The sequence below is a fragment of the Balaenoptera ricei genome, chromosome 1, assembly GCF_028023285.1.
Source record: "Balaenoptera ricei isolate mBalRic1 chromosome 1, mBalRic1.hap2, whole genome shotgun sequence".
In the NCBI taxonomy this organism is placed as follows: domain Eukaryota; kingdom Metazoa; phylum Chordata; class Mammalia; order Artiodactyla; family Balaenopteridae; genus Balaenoptera; species Balaenoptera ricei.
Genome location: NC_082639.1, coordinates 133,696,400 through 133,717,943, shown reverse-complemented (window position 1 = coordinate 133,717,943; position 21,544 = coordinate 133,696,400). Strand labels below are relative to the sequence as shown.

The following is a 21,544-nucleotide window of genomic DNA, read 5'->3' as shown; positions in this document are numbered from 1 at the left end:
TTTACATTTGGTAGAGTATATATGTCCATGCCACTCTCTCACTTCGTCCCAGCTTACCCTTCCCCCTCCCTGGCTTTTCTATTCTAAATAGTCCCCTGATCCCCAACCCCCCGCAAAAAAAAAAAAAAAGAAAAAACACATAATTAAATGGATTGAAGTTGAGTTTCTGTCCCAAGGGCAGAACTTCGATGGGCTACTGGATAACGTCCAACTGGTGTGGTCGGCTTGAATGAATGAGCTCAGCCAATCAAATCTCTCAAGAACATGGTCTGGGGGACTTTCCTGGTGGCACAGTGGTTAAGAATCCGCCTGCCAATGCAGGGGACACAGGTTCGAGTCCTGCTCAGGGAAGATCCCACATGCCACGGAGCAACTAAGCCCGTGGGCCACAACTACTGAGCCTGTGCTCTAGAGCCCGAGCACCACAACTACTGAGCCTGCATGCCACAACTACTGAAGCCCGGGCACCTAGAGCCCGCGCTCCGCAACAAGAGAAGCCCTTGCTCGCCGCAACTAGAGAAAGCCCGCACGCAGCAACGAAGACCCAATGCAGCCAGAAATAAATTAATTAATTATAAATGAATAAATAAATAAATAAAGAACGTGGCCTGGGAAACAGACTGAGTCAGTAAGCAGAGCTGAAAGGCCCTGTGCTAGGAGGTAGGCTCAGGCCTGGGCTGACCATGGGGGACCAGATGAAAGCTGAAGTCAGCAGGAAGATACTGGTAAAGTAGAGAACAGAGCTGACACATTGAGAAGCAGAGCCACCATGAGTAAGATTTCGCAGCTCTTGAGAAGCAGGGAAAATAGTTCACCTGGTCATTTTTCAAAAGGTCAGTTTCAGTTTCAACTTAGGAGAACACTTCTCATATTCTGCTTTCCTACCCACCACTCCCCTCACACACACCCTTTTCTTTTCTCCTTGAGGAAACTTGAATGGGAATCTGTACCTTGAAACTAAAACAGGAGAACTTCTGTGCTCAACCTCAGGAAGAGTTATACCCTCAGCCCTCACGCAGCCTCTGGAGGAGTCTTGGATTGCCCTCAGGGTTAGTCCAGCACTCCCCGGGAACATCGCAGGCCACAGACCAGCTGCTCATGCTTCCGCTCTGGCCTACACAGTGTAGGACACACAATCCCACTCTATGGAGTGAACCCAAAGCAGATGTCCCCGTATATGTTTGGGCAAATCCAGTCTTCAAGTTGCCAGTCAATAGAATGGGTAGAGGGGAAACATCTGAAGAGCGTTTGTAAAGTTCATTCTTGAGGTCTTCCCCGCAACACCATTAAATTTAGAAATTGGATGGAGTGGGAAGGCTAGTATTCAGGTCCTAGTCCCATTTACCAGCTCTATGATCTTGAATGAATCAGTTAATCCACAGTTTAACTCTGATCCACAGTTTCTTCATTTGTAAAAGAGGAATTATGAACTCTGCCCAGCTTACCTCAGGGTTATTGTGAGAGGTTAAATAAAACGAGGTATGTGAAAGTGTCCTGTAAACTTTTCGGCCCTTATTCAGGTATATGTCTTTGGCTGAGTGATAAAGAATTGAACAAGGAGTGTCAGCTCCAGGGAAGTGCTCAGGCTATATCTGCTCTTGTTTTTAGTGTCTGATGCTCCTCCTGACAGAAGCTGACCTTCAGGAAGAATGAGATTCCATAAGGTAAGTCCATTAAGGCGGAGCTAAGAAACCAAACACGACCCATTATGAGACTTGTCCATGTGAAAATTCCAGGAGAGCAAATAATAATGGAAAATGAAGTTTTCCCTTGTTTTTAACTTCAGGAAAAAAAAAATGATGAGAATCGATAGTCAATGAGTAAGGAAAACAGCTCAGAAAAAGACATTTCCAAATTGATAATTAAGTACCTGTTCCTTAGGAAGGAACTTCCATGGAAACTTGAAGGAAAAATGGGAAAAACATAAAAAGCATGATCTGATCAGATCCCAAAGTGGATCCTTATTTAAAAAACAAAACAAAACAAACACAGACAGTATCACTGCGAGGAGGCGAGCTCAGGAATGTAGGGCAAGAAAAGGACAACAAAATTCTCCAAATGCAGGAAGCAAATGGGGACGGGATAGGTTTTCATATCAGAAGGTGATGAGGTAGTTAAACATGGTCATAACATCTCCCTGTATCAGGAGACACAAACAATTGACTGGGTTAAGTCAGGCTTTCAAGGGAAAGATAAAAGAGCAGAGAGTAAAACAAAAGACTGTTTATAGACACCTAGAACACTGAGTGTATTCAAACCAGCAAGGTCTGATGGCAGGGACCCTAAATCTTTTTTAAAAGTCCAGTTTTCTTAAGAAATCTCAAGAAACTCTCAAAAGAGAACTAATTTTAATTATTCTAAATAAAAAATAAATACAAATATGTGGCATATAATTAATTTAGACAAGGCTAACAATTTTGTAAAGTCAGGCATACAAGAATACTGTATCCAGCTTCTGATTGGTTAGAAATCATTAGAAATCACTGTCTTCCCAAGCCTAGTTCTTCTACCCTGATCTATCACAGCCCTTGTAACACAGGCCTGATGCTCTTTTTCAAACTGGGCTATTGTTTGGTCTTTCGAAAGTGTCTCACTTTTTCTTTCTGTCCTTCCTTTCATATCTCCATATCCCACCCCCCAATCCCCTATAGAAATCCTACCCATTAACAACAGCTGGAAGAAAACCAGCTTAACATGCCATATAATAAGGCTTCATGGGATGTTCATGGCACTAGTGGTAGAATCTGTAGGATGAAAATTGCCAACAATGTTATTGTGATAATTTAAGTGTGGTTTGACACTATCTAGATGCTAGCATGACATTTGGAGCTCTCAGAATTGCCACGAGGGCTGTCCCTATACACATTCAGGCCTCAATAAAGCCTTCCTCTCCAGGCAGGGACAAGCTCCTGGGCTATACTTTGTAGCTGCAGCTGCTGGGTCCTGCCCTTGTAAGTCTCTCTCTCTCTCAATAGGGAGAGGATGCCCCAGTGCCCAGGACCAGCTCCCATCCGGACAGCACTGGACAACCCCTGGACAAGCGCTGGATGGAATAGAATGTGCAGGGCTCAGTGGTTTAAGATCCCACCCACCCCTGGCTTCCTGCTCTGGGTCAAAGGGTGGTGGGAGGCAGCCAGAGAGGAAATAGACATGTTTAATCTGAAAGTGATTCCGCATGCCTTGTCGTTAGACACAAGGTACACTGAAAGAACCCAAGGCAGACCTATAACCAGTCACAACCCGAGGGCCTGAGCGATTGTTAACATGTCATCTCTTTAGGTCCCTTTACAGATGCATCTCCCCTGTGAAGCACCTCCGTTCACGAGGGACACCCACCTCCCCTAGGCTTCTCCAGCACTTAGGTTACTCCCCCAGCCTCACCCAGCGTTACAGCCTGAGAGAGTCTTGAGGATGGGGTCCACCTCCTACATATTCCTGTGTGCACCACAGCCCTTAGCACACAATAGGTGCTTAATAATGAATCACTTCAATGATGAACCACCCGGGAAACAGAGGAAAGCCGCGGGGTGGAGAATGGTGCCTTGAGCTCCCCGGTTAAGACTGCGTCTCATCAGTCCCTTCCCTGGTCCTCATTTTCATGGTAGTAAGTTACCATTTTAATGGTAAACAAGGAGGTTTTGTAGTAAGCCTCCTTATCCGTAGTGAAATAAAGGCATACATAAAATAATCCCAGTTGAGGCTATGTGTGTGCGTTTGGGAGAGAGGAGTGTGCCCCCAGCAAGGGCTTCCTCTCCAGCTGGGAGAGCCCTGCTGGCAGACCCCAGGGTGGCGCCCAGAGGGTCCTGAGCAGCCCAGAAGATGGCACCATCCATGGCTTTACTCTCATGCCTGAGGGCTCTTTGGTGTTCTATTTCTGCTTGAATTATGTACCCATCCACGAATCCATTGAAAATGTATTGAGCGCTTATATCAGCCCGACCCTGGGGACAAGATGGTGAGCCAAGCGGTCCCAGCTCCACCCTCATGAAGGTTCCAGTTTCTCGTGGAAGAACTGCAGAAGAAAACCAGGAGCCAACCAGCTTAAACCCCAGGCTAAAAGAACGGAAATAAACACAACCTCGAAAAGAATTATGTAACAGATGCTCCTTAAGCATGCCGCTCCCTCGTGCCCCCTGCTGCCCCCATCTTGCACGGAGGCCCCAGGCCAGCACCTTCCGTGCCTGCTCCGGCCACAAACCTAGCTCTGTGGATGGCCAGACACACGCCTTTCCGGCCTCTGAGCTGGAGACTCCCTGGCTCCAGGCTCCGGAAAGGAAATGCAACTGGAACACAGAGTCTAACGGCGAATCTGGAGTGAACAGGGTTTCGTCAGAGGGAAAGGGGTCTCCACGTCCAGGGCTCCAGGAGGTGGAGACTGCGGGGAGTCGGGCGCTGGCGCAGAGAGGGTGGTGAAAGGCAGAAGGGTGAAAAGGGCAGGAGGAAGCCGACCAGATGTTTATTGCTGTTCACGGGGCTGGAAAGTTTCCTGTGTCTTCTAGTGAGCCCTTTTCTCTGCTTTTAGGAAAATAACTCTATTTCATGAAAGGATGCAGTTTTGTGAAATCAGCTGTGAAACCTCAAGGGTATGCATGGGTTTGCTTCACTGAAGGCCTTTATTTAGTGGGAATATAGGAAGCTAGCTCATTTCCTAGAGCGGTGATTCCTTGAAGAAGTGACTAGAGTCTTTCATGTGTTCTGGGCAATTAGTGGGCCCTTGGGTGGATTAGGCTTAGGCGAGAAGATGGAAAACCTTGGAATCTGGAGACCTCAGTTTTCTTTCCGGTTCTGCCACTCATTGGCTGTGTGACCTTGGGCAAGTCCCTCTCCTTTCTCATCTGTAAGTGCCCTGGTGGCTCGAGTGTTCCATGAGGGCTTTGAGAGGGAGATGGGAAGCAGACAGAGCTCTGGCAGTGAGGTGCAGTAGGGGTCGTGATGGTGGGCCAGGGGAGGAAGGCAGAATGTGAGGGCCTGGTCAGTCCTTATCATATCCGGCTCCAGGGGGAAGACGGGACAGTGAACCACAGTGATAGAGAAAAGGTCAATGAACCCAACAGCCACATTTCTTTCCCTAAGCACAGTGGCATTTGCCAGGAACCATGAAGAACGTTGAGAATGATTGCTTTTGCCTGGCAATCAAAAACTGGGTTGGTCCAAGCAAAAAATGCCAGGGATTGTTAAACTCTTCACCCCTGACCGGCACCCACACAGCTCAACAGTGACTGGCCTGCAGCTTAGGGGAGATAAAGCAAAAGAGAGGGATAAAGTGTGGGTGAAAAAAGACAAAAATTCACTAAAGGGCATTGGGAACTGACTGGAAAAGCCCCGGGAGATACAGATTGTGTGCTCCTGGATTATCTGAGGCAGTGAGTGCTGTATCACAAAAAGGAAATCAATTCAAGGGAAGTCAGAAAACCTGATTTCTAGTCCTGTGTTCTTCCTTTACAAGCAGAGTTATCCTGAGCAAACTGAAGGCAGTAAAATTACTTACGTTTCTCTTTATCCAGAACTCTTTTCCTCCATGGAGTCGGCAGCCCAGGAACGATCTTAGTCCTTTTAACAGAAAGAGAACATTCCTAAGAGTAAAGCCAAACAGATTTGAATCGGTTCTTGCTGACTATAAGATATTTTAAAAAATCATTTTGGTAATGTTTATTATCTGATTCAGGAACTGAGACTAGTACCCTTTAGTCAGCAGTAAACAGACACCCACTTGTAAGTGTCTCAAGTGCAAGTCTAACTTTAGAACCAATCAAATAAGAATAGAATCTTTAGAGCAAAATGTATTTTCTCAATCTCGAGCAGAGTCTGCCAGGGCACATCTGAAATATTATATTTACTTCAGAAATACTGAAGATGTTATTGGTATCAGACAACATCAATTGCTTAAATGCAAATGTTATTTTAAAAGTTATCTATGAGGCTGCTGCACACGTTCTGATTTGCGTGGACCTCTTCTTGGCATATTTGCTGGGTTTTTTTTCCTCTTTAGATTTATTAATGTAAAGCAGGGATTATTAACCTAGGGTCCAGAAAGCTCATGAATTTGGATGGAAAAAAATTACATCTTTATTTTTACCACTTTTGAAGTAAAATTTGGGTTTAACATTTCCTTCCGTATGGATCTAGCCATAAATCCAAAGTTGTGTTAGCAGTACCGGTGAGTTTGTCACCACCAATAGAGATCACAGACATTTTACATTTCATTACAGTTGTTGCAATTAGCATGCAATAGTATTTACGGGCAAAACTACTTTGAAATTAGATACCCCCCTGCTAGACCTTGTTTTTAAGACGTTAATAAAAAGGACATGTATATTTCAATTAAAAATTTTTTTTGATAGTAGTATTTCAATATATATTTTCTTGGCAATCCTATATATTTTATACATTTAAAAACATCTTCCTGAGGAGGCTTCCACAGATTTCATCAGTGAGATCAATGGCATTTGCATGCACGTGCACACACGTGGTGAGAACTAGTCTAGAGGCTAGCACTGACATTGGTGCCTGAGATGCAAGACTAGAATCAGAGCGTCCTCCCAAAGATACACCCACATTTGTTTTAAAGGGAGGGGCAGGGGAAGAATTCTGCTTCTGACTGCTTTTAAAGCATTGCTGCTCCCTTAAGCCTGGCGGCATGCTGCCCTTGTATCCCACCTGGCTGTTATTCATCTCTGTCACTGCTACAGGGACAAAGGGACTGTGTCTTAGGTATGGCTGTATCCCCGTTTTCTAGAACAGTGCCTGACACAGAGCAGGTTCTCAATAAAGTTTGCAGAGTAATGGAAATAGGAACTAGAAATAAATCCTTGTTGAAATTGCCACACGAGTAGTCATGCTGGATGAGGTGGGTATGTGTGAGCGTATGTGGGAAAACAGGGTGGGGATATAGAGACTGTTATGGGGATGTGGGGTGCATAAAGTGGGACATTCTTTTTCAAAAGAAATTCAAAACAGACTTCTGGAAGATCATTTTCTAAGACTCTTGCTGGCAGTGTGAAAACAGCCCCCCCTTGTGCACGGCCTCACCCAGCCTCACGTGGCCACATCATCCTCCCCCCACGCAGGGCTGCCTCCCCCAGTATATATAAACCTCTGTGCAGCCGGGGCAGGAATCAGCCGGGCCACCCAGCCAGACACCTCTCAGCGCAGGGGAGAGTTCCAGAGGGAGCCTCGTGGAGCCGCTGCTCTGAGGGCTTCTGTGCACCTTGCTGCCACTGCAGGCCCGAGATGCCAGCCGTCCAGCTGCTGCTGCTGGCCTGTCTGGTATGGGGTGTGGGTGCCAGGACAGCCCAGTTCCGGAAGGCCAACGACCGGAGTGGCCGATGCCAGTACACCTTCAGCGTGGCCAGCCCCAATGAGTCCAGCTGCCCCGAGCAGGGCCAGGCCATGTCAGCCATCCAGGACCTGCAGAGGGACAGCAGCGAACAGCGCGCGGCCCTGGAGTCCACCGAAGCCCGGCTCAGCTCCCTGGAGGCCCTCCTCCACCGCCTGACCTCGGGCCAGGCTGCCGCGCCCTGGGACACCCAGGAGGGGCTGCAGAGGGAGCTGGAGTTAGCCTACAGAGACCTGGTCCGTGACAAGTCAGCTCTGGAGGAGGAGAAGAGACGACTGCAGGCAGAGAACGGGGATCTGGCCAGGAGGTTGGAAAGCAGTAGCAAGGAGGTAGCACGCCTGAGGAGGGGCCAGTGTCCCCAGGCCCGCAGCACCTCTGAGGACGTGCCACCAGGCTCCAAGGAAGGTAACACCGTGGGGTGAAGGTGGCACGGCTCACGGAAACCTGTTACAGGTGGCCAGGCCTGTCCTTCCTGTCCTCTCCTTTCTCCTGGAGACCACGCATCTAGCGTGAGTCAGACAAATTAAGGAGGGCAAAGCAATCACTTTCACATGTTGCTAGTGAGTTAGGTCCCAAGAGTTCTGTTGAGGTTCGTGGTTCTGAGATCTTTTTTTTTTAATTTTTTATTTTTTGGCTGCGTTGGGTTTTCGTTGCTGCATGTGGGTTTTTCTCTAGTTGTGGTGGGCAGGCTTCTCACTGCGGTGGCTTCTCTTGTTACAGACCACGGGCTTTAGGTGCGCAGGCTTCAGTAGTTGTGGCACAAGGGCTTCAGTAGTTGTGGCTCGCAGGCTCTAGAGTGCAGGCTCAGTAGTTGTGGCGCACGGGCTTAGTTGCTCCGCGGCGTGTGGGATCTTCCCGGACCAGGGCTCGAACCCGTGTCCCCTGCATTGGCAGGCGGATTCTTAACCACTGCGCCACCAGGGAAGCCCCGGTTCTGAGGTCTTGTGCCTACCCATGACAGTTTTGACAATCCATAGCAAAATGAGAGATATAAGGACCAGGTGAGATGCAAATATATAGGATCAGTAGAAAGTTGCCAACTATCCTTTTTAGAAAACTGTCCTTTTGTGAATCTTTGTTCAGAGATTGTTGACGCTTACCTTTTGTTGTTAAAATGACCTCTGTTTATGAAATGACAATAGATTTATGAAATGATGATAGGTGGTAGGGTTTTTTTTTTTAAGTGTCCTTCCTTGGCAAAATAAAGAGGCAGCAACCCAGTGTGGGTTCCCTCAATATGTTGTTTTGGAAATTTTCCTGCTCTTGGTCCAATCTGAGAACCTCTGCTTTTAAGTCACTTTGAAGTGGCTTTTGCTACCTGAGATGTCATTCTGTTCATCCTGGTCCCTGCCAGGTGAGTCCATAAGTGTACACTGGGGGAGGAGGGACACTCTTCCCAGTAGTTGGGAAGACAGTATTTGTGTCACTTTTTGTGAAACTCTGCTCCCAAATATTCACTGTTTAAAAAGTTTTCCAATCATGAGGGAACAAGCAAGCAAATCCAGTTAGGGGACAATTAGTCTGGGCTCTTCAAAGATGTCAACATCAAGAAAGAAAAATAAAGGGAGCTGGGGGTGGGGGCCTTGTTTTCGATTAGAGGAGACTGTAGAGATGTAGTGACCAAAGGCAGTACATGATGCTGCAGTGGTCCCTGCATCCAGGGGGGCAAAGCTACAGGGACAGGTTTGGGATCCTTGAGGAAATTTGAATATAGACTTCTTATCAGGTTGTGTTATTGGATTCGTGTTCAGTTTCTTGGGTGAGCTATGGTATTGTGGTTATGAAGACTATCCGTGTTCTAAGGAGATACATACTCAAGCACTTAGGGATGAGGCATCAGAATGTCCACAATTTACTTTCAAATGATTTGCAAAGACTGTGAATATATAAAGAGTGAGAGAAAGAAAAATGATACAAATGTGACAAAATATTAGCAGTTGGTGAATCTAAGTGAACGACACATGGGGGATTTATTGTACTGTTCTGTCAACTTTTCAAAAGCTTTGAAAATCTTCAAAATAAAATGAAGGGAAATTATCTTCTAAAGAGGCTCTCTGCATGAAAGGCAAAATCTGCACAGATGTGAGACCAGAAAACCCAAGGGTCCATGCCTGGTGTGACCTCGGGCAAGTCGTTTAGTCTCTGCACCTTGGTTTCTCATCCATAACGTGGCAATGAAAATTCCTGTTGTGAATAACGATTTTTGTAGGGTTCAAATGAAAGGACTCTAAGGTATAAAGGATTTTTAAAAATCCTGTATTGATAGAGTTGGAAGAGATCCAATTCTAAATTTTACAATGAAGGGAAGTAAGGTCACAAGATGCCAAGGGACCCCAGGTTGAACAGCTTATCAGTGATGGTGCTGAGACTTGTTGAACTTGAGTCTTTGAGCACAAATGAAAGAATCATTATTAATAGAATTGTTATGAGGCATTACGTATTTCAGACTGTTAACTGAATGAACAAAACCCCTGAGAGAGAGACACACAGAGAGAGAGAGAGACAGAGAGACAGAGTGTGTGTGTGTGTGTGTGTGTGTGTGTGTGTGAGAAAAAATAGAGGAAACATTTTTTTTATTGTCTTGTGGTCACTTAACAAGTCTTTGGGAATTTATTCAACATGTTCTCTGATTTTATATATATATATTTTTAAATTTATTTGTTTTATTTATTTATTTTTGGCTGCATTGTATCTTCATTGCGGTGCGCGGGCTTCTCATTGCGGTGCGCGGGCTTCTCATTGCAGTGCACAGGCTTCTCATTGCAGTGCGCGGGCTTCTCATTGCGGTGGCTTCTCTTGTTGCGGAGCACAGGCTCTAGGCACACGGGCTTCAGTAGTTGTGGCACGTGGGATCAGTAGTTGTGGCTCGCGGGCTCTAGGGCGCAGGCTCAGTAGTTGTGGCGCACGGGCTAAGTTGCTCCGTGGCATGTGGGATCTTCCCGGATCAGGGCTTGAACCCGTGTCCCCTGCACTGGAAGGTGGATTCTTAACCACTGTGCCACCAGGGAAGCCCTGATTTTATATTTCTTTTTGTCCTTTCCAGCTGCTCTACTTTTGGAATAAAGACAACAGCCCATTATAGTGAACTACAGACTTGGAAGCTCTTTCCTAGCAGTGGGTTTATCGTGAGCAGGAAATTACATTAGTACAAGAATGTATAGCTGGAAAGGGGGCCTCGAGAGCATCTGATGCCTCTGGCTCATTTGTGCAGATGTGGAACTTAGGCCCAGAGAGGTTGCTCAGAGGTTCCCAGTCACCAGCCCTCTAGTGGCAGAGCCGGGACTAGAATTCAGGCCCCTCCCCCGAGGTTCAGTGGGTCTTCAGGACCCTGACGTGACCTCTGGTTTATAGAACCTAAAGATGAAAGACAGAAAAGTTACATTTAAATGTCAGGGAAAGAACGCTTAGAACAAAAGATGTGCTTCAAGGTCCTAGATTTGAGAGTAAAGGGGTGTTTGGTGCGGCTGGGATTCAGGTGTGGGTGTACTTTAGGCAGGAGAGGCAATAACTGAGAGATGGAGGGTGTGGAACTGAGGGCTTAGTGAGGCCAAGTTGGCAGAGGAAAGGCCTGAGGAGGTGGACTTTTCCTGACTCCATCTGTAATTCGAATTGTCACCACCATCTTCTTTATTGTGTAAGTATTACATAGAAAAAAAATGTCCTTAGAATCATGGAAGTCACTTGTTTATACGTGTATGTGTGTGTGAGTTGAAATAATATATGCATATAAAATGTTGTAGTAATAATTCTGTAGTGAAATGTCTAGAAATCTTTTAAATAATCTTTTAAATCTTTTAAATAAATAGAAATACAGATTACCAAAAGAGAAACTAGAGTTGCTTATAAGTCACAAGAGAAATTCCACCTTCCCCTTTATTTCTCACCTGCTTTGGACTCTCAAAGAACAGAACCTGGGATGAGGGCTTGTGTGCAGTGTTTGTATGGACCACAATCCCAGGGAGGAGAATTGGGGACAGGGGAGAGCGTGACAGGGAAGGAAAGAGAACCAGCACGGGGCAGTGGGGGAGGGCCCTTCTCCAACTGGTCCCCATGGTGGGCAGCAAAGGCTGTACCCCACCAAGACTTCTGAGAAGCTGTGTAGAATGCAACAGAGAAAGGGAGCATTCCTTCCCAGATTCAATACTCTTTTGGCCAAGGATCATCCCATGGGGTATATCGCACTTCCCTGATCCACAGATGTGAGTACCAGGCTGGTTCTTACAGAGGATGACACACCAATGGCTAGAAAAAGGTGGGCAAGATATGCAGGGAGGGGCACCAGAGTTGCTCAACACAAGTGCTGCAGATTTCACTTCCTCACCCATAGGATGGGGAGAATAATCCCCCCAATTAGAAGTAACGCAGGAAAGCATCCAGCACAGTGCCTGGCACAGAGTGACCACCCAGTAAATGGATTATAGCTACGAAGGGCTTCTTTTGCTTGAGCTCCACTATTGTTTAAAAATGTCATTTATAGGGACTTCCCTGGTGGCGCAGTGGTTAAGAATTCATCTGCCAAAGCAGGAGACAGGGGTTCGATCCCTGGTCTGGGAAGATTCCACATGCCGTGGAGCAACTAAGCCTGTGCGCCACAACTACTGAAGCCCGCGTGCTCTAGAGCCTGCACGCCACAACTACTGGGCCCACGTGCCGCAACTACTGAGCCCGCGTGCTGCAACTACTGAGCCCGCGTGCTGCAACTACTGAAGCCTGCGTGCCTAGAGCCCCTGTGCTCTGCAACAAGAGAAGCCACTGCAATGAGAAGCCTGCGCACTGCAATGAAGAGTAGCCCCCGCTCACCACAACTAGAGAAAGCCCGCGCACAGCAACGAAGACCCAGTGCAGCCAAAAAAAAAGAAAAAAAAAGTCATTTATAGATCAAAATGTCGACGTGTACATATCATTTCTGTGACACGCATTGATTCAGTATATGTTAGAGCAGCACCCAGGACAGTAGTCTGCTAGCTAATCTTCACCTTCTAGAGTATTCATGACAACCTGTGATTATGTTGGCACCCTTCTTTTTCTTCATCCTCTTCATGTATATAATACTGACCTAACTTTTCAGGCAGTGATAGAAAATAACTACAAAAATCATTACAATGTCATTTGCTTATATATCTAAATATAAGTATATAAATAGGACAGAGCATGAAGAAAATATTTCCAAAATTTTGTAATAGACATGAACTTCTCAACCGCAGAAGGACTGAATTTTCATAGAAACAAACAAAAGCCCTAAAAATTTTTAGCTGTCTGACACAATACAGTCCTTAATCTTTTCATAACCTCTTTTTGTTTTTCTCCCACGTTCAGAATGAAATTTGAGTGATTTTGAAACATTCCAGAGAAATTTTAGTTTTGTTACATTTTTACTGAGGATCATTTCATTTATAGTTTGAGCTAAGAATTCTGAGGCTCAGAGAAATTGAGTAATTGCCCAAAGTCACACAGCTGGTACATGGCAGGACTGAATTAGGAAACTATGACTTCTGGCGCGGCCAGGCCCCTTCACGCAACGGCTTCCCTGCCTTTGGGCTCTGCATCCTCTCCCACAGGCTTTGCTTCTCACGCCAGGCGACTCTACTCTGGGAATCTGACCGTTGCCAGGTGTTCCTGGCTGACACAGCCAAGCAGCACCCAGCAGATTTGCAATCTAACCATCCCACCTGCCAACTGAGAACTGGCCTTACAGTCATTCGGAAGCCATTCCCTGACCTTATGTTTTATTGTGATTCTTGTTTACTCCAAAGAAAGCACATGAGGTGTGGTTCTTGCAAAGGGTTTGGGGGTTAGGGGGCCAGGGAGAAAGACCCCCTGGTTAGAGCCCTGAGGACCTTGGTGGGACCAGGAAAGGAACTGGGCACCAGCCAGGCACGTGTAGGGGAGGAAGAGCTGACGGGAAGACGTCTCTCTGGGTAAACCGCCTGGGAGCTGTGTGTGCATGAGCCACCCACTGGAATCGGAGTCAGCTCCAGGAGTGGGTCACCCCCTAAAGTGCCGAGCAGTGTAGAGCCTCTGGTAGCAGTCTCAGTTCAAGCAGGAGACAGATACCACATAGCAGGTTAAGTCAGGGATGTTCAATATAAAGAATTAACTGATGAAATAGCAACTATGAGATAAAATAAGCCCCACATGGCACCCTAGGGCTGAGGGAGGGTACAGAGGAAGGACAAACTTGGAATGGGTTCCGACATCATTGAGGAAGGTGGGGTTGAGCCCATCAGACAGCAGAGACGCTGGCCGGTTAGCCCAGGCTGGAGGTGGAATGGACACCTCTTGAGTCTGGGAAAGGCTGCAGGAGCCCTGCAGAGCCAGCGTAGGGGCTTGCAGAGGTCTGCAGAGCACGGGGGTCCCCATGCAAGGACTCTGGGTGCGGTGTTGAGAGGGTCGTGGAAACGTCATGGCCAGGCTGAGGCTGCGAGGTCACAGAAGAACCACGTCCTTGGCAAGTGCCTGAGGCAGAGCTCCACCAGATGTCCTCACACTGCTGCTGCCAGCCCAGCCCCTGCGGGACACTGCAGGAGACTGGCACCCCCCACTCTGTCCCTCTAGCGCCCTCTACTGAGAAAGCCTAACATCATACTCACTTTAAAGGAGAAATGTCTCTTTTTTTGAGAGAGCATCTATGGAAGGGTGCATTCAGCACTGACGGGCAGTACATTTATAACTCACCCACATCCCCACCACAGGGTGGAAAGGTTCACAACTGCCATGACTGTGGCACACGTGGGTTCAAGTCCTAGTCCCATCACTTACCAGCTGTGTGACCTTGGGCAAGTAACTTAACCTCTCTGAGCCTCGGTTTCCTCTTCTGCAAAACGAAGATCATAACGTTGCCTCTTAGGACTGTTATGTGGAATAGAGGTAATGATAGCAAAAGCCTAGCACAGGACCTGGCTCACAGGAGGCACTTAGTAAGTGGTGGCAATAGTTAAATTAGGGGCAGACTGCAGTTCTAAAGTTTTATTCTATTTCTCTAAAACTTGTGAAGGCACCAGATCACATAAATAATTTATATAAAACTGCTTTGAAATGTAGAAAGAGCCATAAATACCTGTTAATCATCTCTTTTCACAAAGAAGCTGTTTTTCAGTATTTCAGTGCCAGTACTTTAGATGTCTTCAATGAAGTTACCTGAGAAAATGCCTGTTTGGGTTTGTTTCCCCCTCACTTTTTTTTTTATTCCCTGTGGCTAAAGAGGGCACTTTCCTTTCTTTCTTCTTTTTTCTTTTGGCTGCACCATGTGGCTTGCGGGGATCTTAGTTCCCCGACCAGGGATCAAACCTGGGCCTCCTGCATTGAAAGTGCAGAGTCTTAACCACTGGACCACCAGGGAATTCCCGAGAGGGCATTTCCACACCAGCATGTGGCATCTTAGTTCCCTGAAACTAACTAAGGAAAGGTACAAAGGAAAGGAAAACAACTCACCTCAGGGAACTCGTTCAGTGACATGACTTTGAGAAACGGCCACATTGCATGAGCCTCTGCTCAGTGTCAGAGGTTGGGTAGGCAAGGCGGGGGTGGGTGGGGTTGCCTTCAGACAGCCAGGAGTCAGGGCTCTCTCCTTGTGTTTTAGGCCTAAGAGACACGTCAAGTGGTTGGGAGAGGCAGACAGAAGGCAGAGACCTGGCTTCAGGAGGCAGGGACGGTTGAAGACAGCTCTGTCAGCCCCTCGTAAAGGAAGGGGCTTCCTCACACTTACCTATTCCTGGCAGCACAGAAGAACAGGGGACCTTGGGCACCCCGTTCCTCTCCCACGCTGCCCACGCAGGTCCCAGACTGGTCTGGTCTAGGGAACCTACCTCTGACCTAGTAGATCGGCCTCTGCCTTGGGTACCCTCCTAGGTCAAGGCAATTTTTAGAGGGAAGAACAGAGGAGTTTCCTCATCTCCACAGCCCTCCAGACAGGGAGAAGGAGATTCAAGGCACCAAATTAACTTCCCAGGACTTTCCAGCAACCATTTGGATGGTCCAACCGATCCTGGTTCCCAAAGTAGCCTGGAATGAACCCATGTTACTTCCTGGCCAAGAGGACTTTGCCAGATTATCCATTCCTAAAGGGAACCATGGACCAACTGTAACTTATTCGCCTTTTTTTCTCCGCATCTAGTCTTACACTTAATAGGTGTTCCAGAGGGGCTGGCTGACAGGATGGATAAACAGCTTCCCAAGGCTGCGGACACTGAAGACCTTCCACATCCCTAGGGGTACTCCCAATTACCCCTGGAGTTTGGAGTGCATATCTAGGATGACCTCAGTTGGCTACACGTTTTGGCTTAGAGTTCATAACTGGTCACCCGGCCCCGTCTAGACTGAGGAACGTCCCAGGGTGTGAGCACGCACCCCCTCCAGGGCAGTCACACTCTCCTGGAGGCCAGCTGAACAGCTGCATGAAAGGCAGGGGTGGAGACTACTGTGGGATCGGGAGCGGAGGTGGAGGAGATACACCTGAAGGCCACCCCCCAGCACCCTGGCCCAGCCCAAGCCTTAGGGCTTCTTAGCTGGATGCTTTCCCTACCTCCTTACAGGGAGAAGCTTTTTCTAGTACTGTAGTTCATCTAAGCTGAATACCAGCAACTATAAGAGGGTACCTTGATTCCAGACATGTGAAAATGTGAAAGAATGTGTGGCTTAAGATTGATGAAATGTGGCACGTCCAGGAGGGTTAAGAGTTCCATAGCCTGAGAGGTAAATTTAGAAGAGTTAAGCTAACAAGTGATGAAAGACAGAGAATGTCTTCCTGACTTTCTGGGCTGGGTGGGAGCCCAGCCTCAGGCATTGCCCTGACTGCCCTCCCTGCTATTCTGCTGGGCTGGGGGCCAGGTCAGACTGCCTGAGAAGTTCAGCAAGAGAAAAGGCCAGTGTTTTAAGCATATCTTTTTATTCTGATGCTTTGACACCTGGGTCTTGCTGATAACAGGAGGGACTGCCCCTCAGAGGGTTAGCCAATTCTTAAAGATAGTAAATGACTCACCTGTAAGCACACCTTTCATATGCAAATGAACCAATTCGGAGCCTACACCCCACCCCCTCCTCCATCGGGGTCTCACGCTCAGGGCCACTATTTCCCTGCCCTGATCAATGGGGGCCAGGTACCAGACAACTAGAGACAGCTCCTACGCTTCAGAGCCTGCAGAAATTATTCAAAGTAGCCAATCCTAAACCTGCTTACCCTGCCTCACTCATTCCTTCCCCTGGAAATCAAAATAAAGCTCTCACCCATGTTCCCCCTCCCTCCTGATGAACCCTGGTGCTTCACCGTGTGGCCCTCTATGAGGTGGTGTCCCCCCTCCTCTAGGGATCAGTGAGTATAAAGAGCTATCTTTTTAATGGCCATTGTCTCCTGATCTGTTGGCCTCACCATACCTGAACCATAATCCAACCTGCCTATTAAAACAGCTGCTCCTGTGGCTGTGCTTTTTCCTTGTATTCAAGGGCTGCTGTATGCCATAATCCTAAGTCAAAGTAGCAATGTGCGATACACTGTGATGACTTAACGTCTAACCAATGTCATCCGCACCTCTTCCCTTCTCCTTGGCTCAAACTGTCCCCCAAATTCCTGTAGGAATCCTGCACATTCTCTTCCTTGTCTAAAATGGTCTTGGAAAGGGATCTGACAATATTTCAGCTGAGCATGTTAAATCTTAATATGTTACTTCTTATGGGAACATTTGCATTATGACAGGAGAAAAACACACCTAAGTCAGGCAGAGAATTGTTAATTGTTGAATTTCTGGCATCCCAGAAAATGCTAAGGATTTTCGCAATATCCCTGCATCACACCTCACCTACTCATAAATCAGACCTTCTAGTGGGAATTATTTTAATTTCGTACAAGCTTACTTTATTTTGAATACTCTACTCTGTGCTAGGCACATTGCTATGCAATTTATTATTTGTGAGCTTTTTATTATGGAATTTTTCAAACATTCACAGAAGTAGAGAGAATAATACAAACCCTAACATATCCATCACCCAGCTCCAACAGTTGTCAGCACAGCCCAGTCTTGTTTCATTGTCCCTCCCCCTCCCTGAACCCCATTTATTATCTTAAAACAAATCTCAAACACCCTAATATCTTTGGAAGCCTATTTAAATCCCATTCTCAACGTAGTCTATCCTTAGGCCTTTTTCCTCACAGTACAGTTTTGCCTCTTTCTTTTACTATAGTTTCTAAATGGAATTTGGAGAACGTGGACTTTCAGGAATTGAAGTCAGAGTTAACTGAGGTTCCTGCTTCCCGAATCTTGAAGGAGAGTCCATCTGGTCATCCCAGGAGTGAAGAGGGAGGCACTGGTATGGAGTTAAATTTCTCCTCTTCTGTACCAAGGTGGTCTTTATCTGTGTCTAGCTCTGCATTCAGAGTTGCTCAGCCCACTATGGGGGAGGGGGGGGTGGACAAATAACCTCCCTGGGAGCAGAGGCAGGAAAGGGGAAGAGGAACAGAACCCCCTTTCTGCTCCCTTTCCAGGGCACACTGGCAGGAAGTCAGCCTTTCTCTAGCAAAGCTCTGTATCTTATCACCTACACTTGGGAAGGGGACGGGGCTGCACCGAGGGAAGATGAGAGATGTGTTGGTTTCACCCACTTGGTTGTCATATAGAATTGATTGCACCTGAAAAACAACACTTTTTCAGTAGATCCTTCATATCTTTATCTTGGGGCCAGACAGACACCATGGACCATCCCAGCATAGCGTCTGTTACTAAAGGTATCTTTTCTGAATTTTGGGTATTTAGGAAAAGCACAATTGACCCTCTGTAAGGTGTTCCCTGAAAGCCTGACTTTAAGACAAAGACTGTGTCTTTCAGAGACAGTGACTCTCCATGTTGTTGACACTTATTGCTAGTACAGAAGGGCAGGCATGAGGATGGAGAGTTTTGAGATATTCAAAATATGATTCTCTGAGATATGGGCAACAAAGCGTTCCCACTTTCTGTAAGGAAATTGAGATGACCATTAAAATACAGAGGTTTACTGTGATTCAATCAAATTTAAGTTTTCGACCAACTCTTCATTTAAAAAATCATATTCAGATTTTATTATATTAAAATGATGGCTGCAGTATGTGGTCCATTGGGGAAGGGCTTGAAAAACTTGTTTTATAGAGATTATTATAATGACTTGATTATTGTCTCATTTTTTATAATAATGAAATAAATCAGACATGAAAGTCATAAAGAGTAATGCAATGAACATCACGAGACGATGCCCAGCTTAAGTCAAATATTACAAATACAGTGTGAAACCACCTGTGCAGCCTTCATCTGTACAACCGATACCGAGTAGAAGTATTTATTGAAAAAAATCCACGTATAAGTGGACCCATACTGTTAAACCCATGTTGTTCAAGGGTCAACTGTACTTTGATATCACATAGTGATCACAGAATATTTTCTGGGCATTTACTCTATACTGAGCACTTAACGTGTATAATTACATTTAAAACTTACCACAGCTCTACTACCCAAAACACTACTCTTATCTCCCCTTACAAATCAGAAAACTGAATCTCTCAGAGAGCAAAGTAACTTATTGAAAGTCACAATAAGTGACAAAATAAGGTGATGCGTGGCAAAGCCCGGTTTAAACCCAGACGGTCTGTCTCTGGGGTTCTCACTTCTACCGGCTCTGCCATGATTCCACATTGTGGAAAGATGGTGGCTACCTGGTGTTTGTTTTAATTCACCAGGATGTGGAGAACTCATTTGGGTAGGAGAACCTGTCACTCTGAGAACAGCTGAAACACTCACGGGCAAGTACGGCGTGTGGATGAGAGACCCCAAGGCCGCCTACCCCTATACCCAGGAGACCACGTGGAGAATCGACACAGTGGGCACAGACGTCCGCCAGGTTTTTGAGTATGACCTCATCAGCCAATTCCTGCGGGGCTACCCTTCCAAGGTGCATGTGCTGCCCAGGCCGCTGGAAAGCACAGGCGCCGTGGTGTACGGGGGCAGCCTCTACTTCCAGGGGGAGGAGTCCAGAACGGTGATCAGGTACGAGCTGCGCACCGAGACGCTGAAGGCTGAGAAGGAAATCCCTGGAGCCGGCTACCACGGGCAGTTCCCCTATTCCTGGGGCGGCTACACAGACATCGACCTGGCAGTAGATGAGACAGGCCTCTGGGTCATCTACAGCACCGAGGCGGCCAAAGGCGCCATTGTCCTCTCCAAGCTGAACCCAGAGAATCTGGAGCTGGAACAAACCTGGGAGACTAACATCCGTAAGCAGTCGGTCGCCAACGCCTTCATCATCTGCAGCACCTTGTATACCATCAGCAGCTATTCACTGCCTGATGCTACCGTCAACTTCGCATACGACACCGGCACCGGTAGCAGCAAGGCCCTGGCGGTCCCGTTCAAGAACCGCTACAAATACAGCAGCATGATCGACTACAACCCCCTGGAGAAGAAGCTCTTTGCCTGGGACAACTTCAACATGGTCACCTATGACATCAGGCTCTCCCAGATGTGAAAAGCCGCCAAGCGCTAGCAGAAAAGGCAGAAGGAAATGATGTTCAGGGTTCCTGAGGGGAAAGCCAGCCAGCCAGCCCATGCCCATGCAGCTTTTCTGGCTTTCCAAGCTTGCATTAACCCAGAAGAATGTGCATGGTCACCATGTCCAACTGGGCAGGAATAACAGTCTGGGGATTTAGATGGTTCCACGTTATAATAGATATTCTTTTCTTCTGTCAGCTTTTAAAGGGATATTTAACCAAAATAGTTTAAGTTTTCTGGTGATTTGAGGCAAAAGCTATAATGCGTAGTAGTTGCTTCATGAAAACCACAAAGCTTTTAATAAATGGCCCTCAATGGCTAAATAACATATGTTTGGAGAATAGTTTGGTAAAAGCATGTTTCCCCACGTGGAACCTGTTCCATGCATCGCCTGCTCTTGCATGTTGCCTGGTTACCATGAGCTATAATAACAAGCAGCACTCCTAAAGGCGGAGGAACAGCTATTGCGGCAGCGCTGAACATATATAAAATGTGTTTACTATAGTTGGCTTCTAATGCTTCAGGTGGGATCCAGTTGGATATTACAGCAACTTTGCCCCGTGAAATAAAATAATCTTACACAATATTCTCCTTGAACTTTGTGGGATACTTTGCTGAAGAGAACAGATTCCAACCACCAGATAATTCCTTTGGGTTGGGAGGTATGATTATAGGCTGCTAAAGTTGTGTGTGTGTGTGTGTAACTGAGAGGATTATGCCTGGTTTTGAGGTGTTGCCCACGATGACAGCAGGCAAACAGTGGAATCCATACCTTCCTACGCCCATCTCTTGGTGATTTTAGTCCTTCTGGAACAATCTTTTCATCTTTTCTCCAACTTACCCTCTTTCACCCTAGCTCTATTTTGGTTCTTATTTGCTGTCACAAGTATGAATTTCATAAGCCATAACCTCAGGTAAGCAGACCTAAGGAATTTAATTACCTCTTTACCTAAATTTAAATACCTCTTTAAAGGTCTAGCTCCAAAGACAGTCACATTCTAAGGTACTGGGGGTTAGGACTTTAACATATGAAGTGGCGGGGAGACAGTTCAGCCCATAACTGGGTATTACCACTCTACTCCACTGGTAGCAAATTCTTAAAAACTAGAAAACCCAGAAGTCAGAGTACATGAAGTCATTCACCCTTCTGAGGACATGTAGCTGCCAGGTGTTGAATGAAAAGTGGAAGATGAGGAGACACTTTTGGGTGGTGAGATGAGTGGTCACAGCACACACATAGGTAAGGCCAACCCTGCTTGCACAGCCCTGCCCATGTTTCCTTTTCTTTCCCTCCGCCAGCTACTGCTTCTGGCTTCAGGATGGAAGAAGAGGGTGACGGAAGGAGGAACAGAAGGGAGAAGGAAACTCTTCACTTAGCTTCCAGGACATTAAACTCCTCCTCCATTATGGATTTCTCCTTCTTGGTTTTTCTTTGTTTGTTCTGCTGGTTCTTCCTTTTAGTCTGTATTAGTCAGGGTTCTCCAGAGAAATAGAACCAATAGGAGATATATAAGTATAAATACAGATTCAGATATAAAAAGAGATTTATTTTGAGGAATTGGCTCATGCAATTGTGGAGAAGTCCCACTGTCTGCCACCTGCAAGCTGGAGACCCAGGAAAGCTGGTCCAAGTTCAAAGGGCTGAAAACTAGGGGAACCAATGGTGTAAATCTCAGAGCAGGGTAGAAGACCCATGTCCCAGTTC

The 21,544-nt window shown here is 46.6% G+C and overlaps 1 protein-coding gene across 1 annotated transcript; it reads left to right on the top strand.

Moving 5' to 3' along the window:
• Positions 1-7,143: 7,143 nt before the first annotated feature.
• On the top strand, positions 7,144-20,071 carry MYOC (myocilin). Its single transcript, XM_059903507.1, has 3 exons — positions 7,144-7,741; positions 17,510-17,635; positions 19,032-20,071. Exons 1-3 carry the CDS (start codon positions 7,231-7,233, stop codon positions 19,814-19,816), a joined length of 1,422 nt encoding a protein of 473 aa, XP_059759490.1. The 5' UTR covers positions 7,144-7,230; the 3' UTR covers positions 19,817-20,071.
• The last annotated feature ends 1,473 nt before the right edge of the window (positions 20,072-21,544 follow it).

What these genes read in the sequence shown, in the direction of transcription:
- MYOC (XM_059903507.1), top strand. Translation starts at nt 7,231, where the DNA reads ATGCCAGCCGTCCAGCTGCTGCTGCTGGCCTGTCTGGTATGGGGTGTG. An exon ending in GCCACCAGGCTCCAAGGAAG is followed by an intron (nt 7,742 to 17,509) that starts GTAACACCGTGG and finishes CTTTTACTATAG; the next exon opens with TTTCTAAATGGAATTTGGAG. An exon ending in GAGTGAAGAGGGAGGCACTG is followed by an intron (nt 17,636 to 19,031) that starts GTATGGAGTTAA and finishes TTAATTCACCAG; the next exon opens with GATGTGGAGAACTCATTTGG.